Source organism: Uloborus diversus, chromosome 4, assembly GCF_026930045.1.
Source record: "Uloborus diversus isolate 005 chromosome 4, Udiv.v.3.1, whole genome shotgun sequence".
NCBI lineage: Eukaryota > Metazoa > Arthropoda > Arachnida > Araneae > Uloboridae > Uloborus > Uloborus diversus.
Genome location: NC_072734.1, coordinates 19,214,128 through 19,227,177, shown reverse-complemented (window position 1 = coordinate 19,227,177; position 13,050 = coordinate 19,214,128). Strand labels below are relative to the sequence as shown.

The following is a 13,050-nucleotide window of genomic DNA, read 5'->3' as shown; positions in this document are numbered from 1 at the left end:
TGAATAAAATGTAGCCCCAAGCTAGATTTTCAAATTTGGGATTTGATTCAACTCCATACAATGTACTACTTTTACGACATTTTATTTCCTTTGTGAAGTGATGTTAAATATGATTCAACATGCTACTACTCATATTGCTGAGGGTTCAAGTGCAACATACATGTAATAAATAAAATTTCTGTCAGTCGGTAAGGTGGAGCCAACTTAAATTTGAATTCTGCTAAGCCACTTAGCCTTAGTTCGTGTTGTATCAATATGCAATGTTAGGAAAAAATTCCCGAAACAAAAAGTGGGTGATCCAAAATGAGAACGAGCTTCCCTTAATTTCAGAGGTTGATCGTGCCCTGCTTGCACCCCCCCCCCCACCGCTCGATCGTATTTTAGTCCCATTTGTCTTCTAGTTGTATACTCCGGCAAACAGAAATGACAAAACTCATGAAAAAACAGCTTTGAAACATCTATCAAGGTTTTATGCAATAACTTTGAACTGATTTTTTCTCAAATAAATAAGTACAAAACATGTATGCTGTTATGTTTACTGGTCAGTTTTCGTGCCTAAATTAATAATATCTGTTTGAAGATCGAAAAAAAGCAGCTTAAACAAGCTTCATTAGATGTGCTACTGCTTAGCAATGTACAAAATGATTGGTTTTGCCGTGAAACCTTTTGGTAGCTAGCTGCATCTACTATATAAATAAAGAAAAAATAATTTCTTGCAAGCCAACAAATAACTTTGATCGTATATAAAAGTAGTAAGAACGCTTCTAAACTTCGACAGTGACGAAATTCATTATGCAAATGAGATTAGGTAGCGACAAAGTTAAGTGCGAAATTCATTGTTGGTGGAACCTGTTACATTGTTCATAACTTTTTTAGAAAGCGTGTTAGCTCGGGTGTTTTTTGGTTCGCTTTAAAATAATTGCTTGAGTTTTCTGCGTTAAAATTAACTCATGATTCTCTTTATTTGAAGAACGTAAAGCGTCAAACAGTTTTGCGTGTATACGTGTTTTTATTTTAATTGATTAATTAATTAATTAATTTATTTATTTTTTAAGCGTTTAACTGGTGAGGTGAGGTGTCTGAAGAAGAATGGAACTTTTGCATTAAAACTTTTTGTAATTTTTACACAGGGTAATAAACAAGTTGTGGTCAGCCAACCAGTAACGGGAAGGTTTGTCTTGTTGTCAATAAAAATATTAATCGATATTTTAGGAATACAGTGGATTCTCAAAATAGCATCTTTCAAGAACACACCCACCTCATTATTTCAAAACAAAAGTTTTTATCTGCAGTGTGATTTATTAGGATAACGTTTCTCAGTCACCAATAGTGAATTTTCTTTGCCTTATTTAAGGTAAATGCACCAGTAGTGGCCACTGCTTCAGTAGTAGCCACTTCAAGGTTTATATATTTAAAATAAGGATTCTAGGGGTCGCAGTGGATTCAAACTTGCTGGAGGTAGATCTCAGGCTATAGTGTAGTGAGCAGTTAAAGGAGGAGTAGGTGGAGCATCATGGAAAATTGTTATCAATTATTTAATACGGTCGCCTGGATTGTCGATGTTTTTTCAGATGTCTTCTAACGCTTCTCCGTAACGAGGTATAGGTATATAAACATTATGTCGTATTATGAATAGAACAATGCTCAAAAATAATATTTTAGAGCTGTAACCATATTATGAAATGTGAAAGATCATGTTTGGAGCGTTTTCAACTTGAAATAGTTGCTTTTTTTGGCTGAGTTTACTTGGCCACTACTGGTACCAAAAAAGTTGGGAAATTCAAAAGTGGCCACCGAGTGGCCACCACTGAATCAGGAAAGTTTTTCATAAATCTACTCAATTTTCCTTTTAATATGTCTGTAATCTCTTTACATAAAAACCTGCCTCATTTCTGACATAATATTATTCTGTGATCTAGTAGTGGCCACCCGGTGGCCACTTCTAAACAGCAATATGGCTGTTGTTACTCAAATAAAACTTCGTAAATCCCGGGTATACAATTTATTGTAGATGACATGACATACACAGGATATAATTCTTAAACATATTGAGCAACTTAAAACGTATAATAATAGTATATAATTAGCTTAGAACAGTAGGACGTATAATAACGACAATTCAAAAGAAAGTAATTCTAAACATTTTTCGTTGCCAGGTTCACTAAACATAACTATAGTAAAAACAGTGTTGCCAAATTATCAAACGAGTTTCAACATACTCCCACCTTTTGTATTGCAAATAAAGCTGGTCGCAATACAAAACTACAATAAAATAAAATACATAATAAATAATTTCAAATTATAACAAAATGAAAGACAATGATGAATAATGCAAATAATAGTTAACACAATTTTAAAGTCACAGAACGAGAAAAAAAAAATAATTGAAGTCTACAAGTCCAAACGTTGTGGAGGGACTATTCGTCGACCACTGCGGGTTTGTTTCACTGGCTGAGGTACCTCGGTCATGGGAATGAAAATCTCAGCGTCAGGGTTGAGGGTTTTTGGAATAGGAACTGCTGTAGACTCCAAGTATCCAGAATCGAGATTAGCTGCCACCTCCTTCCCATTTGCTGCTAGGTCTGATGGCAAATCACTGATTGACATTTCGAGAGGATACAGCCTCTGCAAAGGTCTAACGAGGTAGCCATTAGCAACTCGTAGTTTGGCAATTCTTTGGATACCATCCCTGCCAGGATACAGTTCAACAACACGACCTAATGGCCAGTTTAATCTCTTAGTGTCCTCACATCCTATGAGAACTATTTCTCCCACCGAAATTTCCTGCTGTTTTGATCTAGATTTTGGATTACGTACAAGTTCACCTAAATATTCCCTCTGGAAACGTTTTCGAAAATTATCGCGCAAACTTTGTACATAACGCACTCTTTTTAATAAATGCTGGGAGTCAAGGATGTCCAAGTCATGTGTTTCTGATCCTCTTATGTCTTGTATGAAATGAGCTGGAGTTACAGGTGTCATTTCATTCGGATCGTCCGAAATATAGGTGAGTGGTCTCTCATTAATGACACTTTCTGCTTCGCACAACACCGTGAGCATCTCTTCGTATGTCACGCAAGCCTTTCCCAAGCACTTTCGTAAAATTTGTTTAATACTACGTACCATTCTCTCCCACCAACCACCATACCATGGCGCGGTGGGTGGGCTAAAATGCCATTTGATGTTTTGCAAGGCACATTCAGATTGTATTTCCTCCCAATTCAATGATTGAAGGGCTCGTGCTGTTCCAGTAAAATTTGACCCCCATTGTCAGAATACATTACAGAGCATCTCCCTCTTCTAGCGAAGAATCTTCTCATTGCTTGCCGGAATGCTTCAGCTGACAATGACGTGACGAGCTCTAGGTGAATGGCTCTATATACAGCACATGTGAACAAAACAATCCATGCCTTGGTACCCTGACGTAAGTGTAAAGGTCCCGCCAAATCTACACCAGTGACTTGGAATGCAGAAATGCGTTTTGTTCTATCAATGGGCAGAGGCGCTGTATTCGGCTGTACTGGCTTGCTTGAATGTCGCTTGCAGATCACACACTTGCTTATAACCTCTGTAACAACCCTCCGACCGCGAGGAATCCAGTAGAGCTCTCGAATATGATTCAGAGTTGTCTGAACACCACTATGCATCAAAGCTTTATGAACGTATTCGATGTACAGTCTCACGATGGGATGATCTGGTAGTACGGTTGGTTTTTGAAAATCTTCTGGGTCTTCACCCAAAACTAACTTAGTTTCAACTTTTAAAACTCCAGACTCTTCGGAAAATCGTATAGACTTCGAGTATTTTTCCTTCAATTCAGCATGCAGTTCTGTTTGTACCAATTTAATGACGGCGAGTTCTGCCTTCTGTATTTCTTCACATGTTAACTCGGAGATAACTCGGGTGGACTTATACCTAGCATTATTTATAAATCTCAGCATCCAAGCTACCATTCTTATAACTTTGCTGTACTTAGAAAAGTATAGAAGCTTCTTGCTGAAGTTTTCCTGTAAGTTAATATTCGTGCTGCAGATAACACTTTTCTTTCTTTCAACTAAAGCTTCTTCAGGCATCGTAATCTCAGTATTTGGCCAGGTATTTTCTGTTTCTTGTAGCCAAGTGGGACCCTCCCACCATCGACTATCTATCAGCTCCTTCCAATTACAAGAACGCGAGGGCAAGTCGGCCGGATTCATAGCTCCTGGTACAAATCTCCAGCTATCGACATTTGTAAGTTGACGTATTTCTTTAACCCGGTTGCCGACGAAAGTATTCCACGGTTCTCCTTTCGTTATCCAGCTTAGGACAACCATTGAATCGACCCAAAAGGAAATTTTCAAAGGTTGCTGTATTGCTTCTAAAACGGTACTTGCTATTCTTGCACCCATTGTAGCTCCAAGCAATTCTAAGCGTGGAATCGTCGGTCTTTTCATCGGGGCTACTCTGGCTTTGGCAGTTATTAACTGGACAGAGGTTCCCGTTTCTTCTTCAGAGCGTAAGTATACACAGCAAGCGTATGCATCTGCGGAAGCATCGGTAAAGACATGCAGGCTTGTATTCTCAAGAGTTCCTAGCATTAATCGACGAGGTATTCTGCACTGTTCTATGAGATCAATATGCTTCGCCCAGTGTTGATATCTATGTTGAATATTCAGAGGCAGATCGTCGTCCCAGCCTATCTTGTTTTTCCAAGCTTCTTGAAGCAATAATTTTGGAAGAAGAGTTGCAGGTGACGTAAATCCAATAGGATCGTATATGCTGTTAACTACAGAGAGAAGCTTTCTCTTCGAAAGGACTTTTTCTGAAGTCATTTTACAGCCAGCACAATAAAGTTCATCTGCATGAGTGTCCCATTTCAGGCCAAGTACATTATGATCTATACTTTCTTCAATTCCACTGTAAGCCCAGCATCTCAATTCAAAGGAAGCCTTTTGCATTACTTCTATGGCTTGCGATTTTAATTGTTCCAGTTCTTCGCTGGTATTCACACTCGTGACTAAGTTGTCTACATAAAATCCTTCTTTCATTCGATTGATCGTGTTTTGCAGGACTATTGATTGGAATTCCTGCGATTCAAGATGAAATTTAATCGTGGCATTTAATAAGAAGGGGCTTGATGAAACACCGAAAACAACACGACAATGCCTGTAAAATTTCATCTTAGTGTGTTCTTTGTCTTCCCACCAAAGGAATCTTAGGTAGTCTCTATCTTTGGCAGCTAAAGAGAGTTGAAGAAATGCTTGTTTAATGTCTGCAATTACTCCAATGGCACCACAACGAAATTTACTTATGAGGCGAGGGATTTCACTTAATAAACTTGGTCCTGTACTAAGACAGTCATTTAAGGAGGCATATCCGGGGCGTTTGCATGAAGCGTCAAAGACTGGCCTGACCTTCGTGGTAGCGCTTGATGATTTAACGACTGGATGATGTGGCAAATAATGACAAGCCTTTGAACTTGACATTTCAGCTTCTGTCACCTCCTCTATGATGTTATCATTCTTCCACTGCTGTAAGACACCATTATACAGTTCGTAGTAATTGTCTTTCAAAAGACGCTTAGTAACGGTGCGAAGTCTTGCTTCTGCCTGGTCGTATCCATCATACAAGTGAGGATGTCCTGCTAGCCATGGAAGAGCCACCTCATACCTGTTGCCAGTTTTCCGAATTGTCTCTTGAAAAAATGTGACCGTTTCTTCATCTAGCTCCTTAGTTGTTTTCCTCTCAGTGGGATCTGTTATACCCAAAGATTCTAAGTCCCAAATTTTGTGTATCTCTGAGTGATGCATACATAGCGATACCATATTTATGCTGCTCTTCTTTCCTGGACCTAAAACACTCCATCCGAGTTTCGTTTTTACGGCTGTTATACCAGATGGCAGAACTTCTATTCTTCCTGTTAATATTCCTCCCAGAAAGTCAGCACCGATGAGCATGTCAATAGGAGGAGTTTCTGGACCTATGTCTGTTAGTTCAATTCCTCGACGTTTTAATTCTTGTACTAAATCTGGGTCACGTATGCGAGGCAAAGAAGAACATATCTTGGGCTGGTCCAAAATTGACATGTTGCACGAAAACCTTCTATCGATACTCTGAACGTTGATGTCATAGCGACCATGTTTAACTTCAGCTGTTTGCTTACCACCAAATAGTCCTTGGGACAATAACTCTGTACCTGAAGGCTTTAACCTTAACTCTTTAACTACTTGGTTGGTTACGTAAGATCGCTGTGATCCATCATCAAGGAGGGCTCTGACATAAATTTCTTGATTTCCATTTCTTAAACGTATCAATATTGTTTTCAAATATATAACCTTCTGAGGTGTAAGTTCTGTAAATAAAGTGGACGTATTCACTTCTATCTTTGATTCATTAGGGAGTTGAACCTTATTTTTTCTAGACAATTCTGGACACAAGATTACGTAGTGTCGCTTTCCACATACAAGGCAATGAATATTACTGCGACAGTTTTTCGCCATGTGTCCAATCTTCAAGCACACCAAGCAGCAGCGTCTACGTATTACAATTGATTTTCTCTCTTCTGTACTCACTGAGGCAGCTTCGCAGCTCTTAAACACGAACCGAGCTTGTCGTACAAATCAGAAAGCTTAATGTTAGCTCGGTTGTTTACCAATGTTAAAAGATCTCGTATAAACACGTCAATTAATAAATCACGTCTGCCAAACCTGGACTCGAGATGTTCGATAACCTTGGCATAATTTTTCTTAGATGGTGGATAACTTTCTACTATATTGCGTGCTTTCGAAGTAGGCTTCAATGATGACAGAAGATACTGAAACTTATCCTCTTCTAATATACTAGTATCTTCATGAATACGACTGTATTGCGCCCAAAAGGCAACCCAAGTCCTTGGCATTAGGTCATATTCTTTCAATTCAATTTTTGGAAGCTTCAACTTCCCAATCGTAGCTGTATCAATTGGCGAAGAAGCGCTAATCCCCGTACTACGCCGTAAACAATGCTCATATTCTGTTTTAAGTTCAATAAAGCGATCTCTATACGTTTCCATTTCATCATATTCCTTATCGCTTTGCTCGTAAATTTCCAATAATTGAGCATCAGCACTAAATAAACGCTCGGCTTTATCCGCCAACTTATTAAAAATTGCGCCAAGTTCATTACCTCCGACTTCTTCTTTCTGTGTTCTTTCAAATTGATTACAAGTCGTGGTAAATAACCTTCGTAAATTAGTTCTTTCTTTCCGTAATCTTTCAAATTTGTCGAATTTCTGAGTGATAACGGCATCATCTTTGTCTTCGTTGTCAGACATATTCGCTATTCGAATCAAAAAATACAAAGTTCAAATATCACGGACGCCACTTGTTGTTACTCAAATAAAACTTCGTAAATCCCGGGTATACAATTTATTGTAGACGACATGAAATACACAGGATATAATTCTTAAACATATTGAGCAACTTAAAACGTATAATAATCGTATATAATTAGCTTAGAACCGTAGGTCGTATAATAACGACAATTCAAAAGAAAGTAATTCTAAACATTTTCCGTTGCCAGGTTCACTAAACATAACTATAGTAAAAACAGTGTTGCCAAATTATCAAACGAGTTTCAACACTTACAACAGCAATATTAATAGTAATCATAATGAAAATTTTGAATCAAGGCTTCTCTGGAGCAAGCATGACATTTATTGCTTTCTTAAGAATCCTCATCTATCTTATTCGTTTTAAGTGTTTACATGTATACTGCCGTGTGCAGGTAAAGAGCAGTAACTGCAGATTTTTCATTTTGTATGTTTTTGCATTTTTGTCATCTATTGTACGATATCTTTACTGTACAAGCTCGCTTATTTGATTTCCGTTGAAAAAAAAGGCGCGAAAAAAAGTCTAATTCCAACTTTTTCCTTTTGTTAGTATTGAATCCACCACACATTTCTTCAACTATCTCGAAAACTCATTTCTGCAGATATTGCCGTTTACCTGCACACGACAGTATATCTCTCCTTTCTCGGAAGCATATCCAACGATTGACGAGAACCTTAATATTTCGTTAACGTGATACTTTTCAAGTATATTTGAAAAAGTATCGAACCTTAGAAACACACAAGTTGACAAAAAATAATTCTTTTTAAACCGAGCGAGACTCGGTCGTCCAGGTACTATACATAAATGGCTACTTCTGTATGTAAGGATGTCCGGGATAAACTTCAAAACTATTGGACATATTTTAAAAATTTTCCACTACATGATCAGGAAGCAACATAGGCTATAATTTATTTCTAAAAAACTTATTTTTAAAAAGTTATGATGGAAAGCAGTAAATTTCATGTAATTTTCCCATTAAATGATTAAATTTAAAACCCATTGTTACAAAAATTCGTTGCCTTACAACAGCAATATTAATACCAATCATAATGAGAATTTTGAATCATGGTTTCTCTGAAGCAAGCATGCTTTCTTAGGATTTTTATCCTCATCTATATACATAAATGGCTACTTCTGTATGTAAGGATGTCCGAGGTAAACTTCAAAAGGACTGGACAGATTTTAACTATTTTAACCCACATATAGCTACATTATCAGGAAGTAACATTTATTTCTAAAAAATTTAGTTTAACAAGAAGTTCCGTCTAGAACTAGACGAGCCTACTTTCCCGTATACCCATACTACTTTCTAGTACCTGATCAATATTCTCAAAAATAGCTAAAATCGCAAATTTTTTCAAACATATTTTTTTTTAATATTTTAAGCTGATTTCTAGGAATAAAATAGTCCTTACTTTTCTTCAAAAAAACGAACAAATAAAATAGCAGCACCTTTTAAAAAAAGCAGCTAATACACTTCTTTCCATTAAAAAATTTTTTTAACAGCTTTCAAAACGAAAAAAAAATAATAATAAGTTCATTAAAATAAATACATCATATAAAAAAAAATCGTTTCTTTTCCCCCTGTTGCCAAAAATAATTTTTTAAACGAATTAATGCACTTACCAAAATAAAAAAACAATAAAATGTCAACTTAAGAAATAATTTTCATTGTCAAAAAAAAAATCGTCTGCGCATATTTTTCGAGTTTATTCACCGAAAACTAAATACCTAAATTAAAACTTTAGCGTGAAAATAAAAACAAATCATATCAACAATAATTATTTCACAGTTAAAACCACAGCAGCGGAGTCGGAGTCGATCTCATTTTGGGATAAAAGAGTCGGAGTCGAATATCCAAGAATCGGAGTCAGTCATTTGTCCTCCGTGTATAAATGTTTGCCAAAGCTACGAAGTCAAGTCGAAGTCGGGGAGTCGGAGTCCGATTAATTGTCGGGAACAGGAGTCAGAGTCGGTGTCAGGTGCCCCTAAATTCTCGGAGTCGGAGTCGGGAGTAGGTCGTCAAGAGCTATTTCCAACAAAGTTTGTTTGAAGTAAATCCGCCTTTAAGTTCAGAATCTATATTGACTTTCAGTTTCCCCTTAGGCGCTAATGTTAAGAGATTTGAACTGTTCAAAATTGAACGAAAACTTGTTCAAATCAAAAAGATATTTTCGATACATGTTTTTTATCAAAAGTTTTTCCCTACAAAGTTTATTTGAAGACACTTCGCTTCTAAGTTCAAGATTTATTTTTGATTTGAATTTCCCCGTAGGCGCTAATGTTAAGTTTTTTTTGAACTGTTCAAAATTGAACGAAAAATTGTTCAAATCAAAAAATGAATTATGGGAATGAGATGTCCTCGCCGAGATTTTTCTAACAAAAAAAAATTTGTTCGAATCGGACTATTCATTCAAAAGTTATTAGGGGGGGACAGACAGACCGACAGACCGACAGACATTTTTCCCCATCTCAATACCCTACTTTCCAATTTTTAATTTTTCAATATTTATCTAACTATTTTATTTGTTTTTGACTTTTTTTTGTTTTTCGGGATATTTTTAAGATGTATTAAGCCTTCTTTCATGCTTTTTTCTTCTTTCTCTGATTTTTACTGGGGAAAGTAGGCTAAAAACGATGGAAAACAGTAAATTCATGTTATTTCCCCATTAAATGATTAAATACAAAACCCATTGTTAAAAAAATTGTTGCTTTACGACATCAATATTAATAGTAACCATATTGAAAGTTTTCAATCAAGGCTTCTCCGGAGCAAATATGAGTTTAAAGTCATTTAAACATTTGGAAACTCTACTTTTTGCACACTTAGGGAAACATAGTAGAGAGCTTTTTTTTCTTTTTGCGTGTGTGTACTATTTAATTAAACAAAGCGCACGTTTTTTTTAGTGATCTGTGTTTTTTTTAGTTCATATTTTGGAAATTCTTCAAATTTTTATGTGCTTAAATGTCGTGCTTTCGTTTCTAATTGAATACTATTTCGTTCTTTATATTTATTGCTATTTTACTTTTGTGGATAAGGAAGAAGCTCAATTTTTAATCGCGTCAAAGCGGTGTATTTTGACTTCTTTCAGTTAACACAGAAAACGAATGAAAGTAGCCATTGCTTCTCACAATTATTACTGACCCAGGCAACGCCGGGTATTTTTGCTAGTAATTAATAATTCAATAGTATTAAAATCCTTTTAATTTAATTTTATTTTTTTCACAAAAAAACTTACTGGCCTTAAAGTTTTTACTCAGACTGTAGATGTTTGCACCTATATATTATATTTTTTATTAAAATATTCACCCTTATCCGGGCGTTTATAGGTTTTCGAGGTTTACAAAAGAGTACAAATTCTCGCCCGCTGAAATTTATCCTTTCATCTTATTGCAGTAAAATTTTCAAAATCAAAACTTTGAAAAGATTTATATGATAAGATAAGATTAAAAATTTGTGTTCTACAAGTGTTTTATAAATAGCTTAATAATAATTTTGTTATGCTCATTTTTATCACGTTCTTTTTTTTTTTCTGGTGGGAGTGGGATTTCAATATTGTTCTAAATAATGATGAGCTCTTTTCTTAAATTATTTTTTTACGGGATGGGAGGGGAATTTTCCCTCTGTTCTAAGTGCAAAGTATATTTCAATTTGATTCTTCCTAACACAAGATTTAAATACATGGAATACACCGCCAGCTCAGTCATTTCCAGCCTGGAAATGACTGAGCTGGCGGTGTATTCCATGTATTTCTGCTTTAGCCCTGGCTAATGGGCGGTAGTTTACTGAACACAAGATTTAAAGCTAGACAAACTAAATACGATTGCTTAGTAACCTTTGGGTTTTGGTGAGCTTCAGCGAGCAGCGGGAGGAGCCCCCTAGTTCTTCAAAACAATGTTTCGAAATTTTGTTCAAATTCTGTAAGCCAATTTTATTGTTATTGTTAACAAAATTATACCCTGTTGTTAGTTAGACATGAAAATTAAAAAATTTAGTTGGTAAACCGTTATCTAGAGACATTTCTAGTTTATTATCAATTTTTTACTATTGCTAGCCAGTTAATGCACGCCTTTTATCTTTACGAAAACTATAAGGAAATCTTAAAGCACGATGCTCTGCGGAGAAAAGTATTGACACATGAGCTGTGTAATACACTATTGAAAGCAGAAACAGTATTAACAATAACTTTGTTCGTAAACCGTGGTTTTGTCACGCTTAACCTAAACCAGTTTTGCCTAACCAAAGGCACGCGGGCCACCTGTGGCCCTCTAAGCTCATCCACGTGGTTCTTTATTTTGTCCAACATTACACTAAAAAATTTCGTCTATGCATGGCCCCACTTAATTCTCATAGGCCGTGACTATTGCTGGAACTCATTGAAACAAAGAGGGCGCCACAGGGAGCCTCTGTTTTCATTACGTTGCCATTGATTGGTGGATGCATGGTGTTCCGTTCAGTGCCTCTTATGGTCAAAATGGGCGAAGTGCAACCGTGGAACCGTAACATTGGTACAAGCCAATTGGCGAGAAAATTCACCATACATTATTTGTAAATATACAGCGAACCAAAAGACCTTTTAATTCTTCTACTACGGGCAAAGCCGTGCGGGTACCACTAGTACTCCATAAAATTGGTGGCAGCTTAGCTGACTCCACTACTCTGGAGTAACTTAACTGGTATAACTGGTATAAAGTTACACATTGCTTGTAGAAGGCTGCACCATGGAAATGTAATTATAGCGTAACGTCTCACTCATTTCTACGTAAGGTTACACCAGAATTTTCTGTATGCTTAAAGAGAAATTGCTTGAAAGGTTACACATTACCAAACATTAAGCTATCATCTGCTTTTCTTGAACGATTTATCAAGTTCATCTATCAAGTTAGAAATGATGCATTGCGTAAATTATTAGATGATCTGTAACTTTTTTTTTAAATCTTTAAACAAAATATGTGTTGGTCTTTTGATTTTAAAAATTGCAAAATGTAAATCAGACTTGTTATTCCTTTGTAAATACTACAAAATACTTTCCATGCTCAGAATATTTCATTTTAATTTTATTTATATATTTTTCGTAGAGAGCTATAATTATGAGGAAATTGATTTAGAAGATTTTAGTCTTGATAATTTATAATTATGTCTTAACTCTCATAGTAAATTATTTCTTTGATTATTCATTTGTGCCATGGTCTATTTATTAAATTTATGGTACCTCTTTAATACTTAAAGATTTTCAAGCAATATTTCCCCTATAGAAAGCTCTACTTAAGAGGAAATGAAATGAATGATTGATTTTTAATTAATCATCAAGTAATTAGGTTCAAATCTGAATATTAAACATTCATTAACAAATGACTTTCAGAAGTAAAATAATTCTTTTTACAAATAGTGTTTGAACCAAATAAACCCGGTTTAAACCAAAAAAAGTGATTTGTTTTTTTTTTTTTTTTTTAACAGTTTTTTTTTCCAATCCTTACTTTGGGCAACTTTAATTTATTTTGCACTAGTGGTACCCACACGACTTTGCCCGTAGTAGAAAATTAAACGGTCATTTGGTTTGCCTGTATATTTACAAATAATGGATGATGAATTTCTCGCCACTTTGCTATGTTGAATGACCGCCCATGTTACGGTTCCCCGTTATAATAATTTGGTAATTGACTCGTCCATGTTATGATAATTTGCCCGATGAAATGTTCT

At 35.8% G+C, this 13,050-nt stretch overlaps 1 protein-coding gene across 1 annotated transcript; it reads right to left on the bottom strand.

Moving 5' to 3' along the window:
* Window positions 1-1,058: 1,058 nt before the first annotated feature.
* LOC129219916 (uncharacterized) lies at window positions 1,059-6,065 on the bottom strand. The gene is made up of 3 exons (XM_054854232.1): window positions 3,748-6,065; window positions 2,461-2,797; window positions 1,059-1,079 (listed from the first exon to the last, which is right to left on the bottom strand). Exons 1-3 carry the CDS (start codon window positions 6,063-6,065, stop codon window positions 1,059-1,061), a joined length of 2,676 nt encoding a protein of 891 aa, XP_054710207.1.
* Window positions 6,066-13,050: the final 6,985 nt, after the last annotated feature.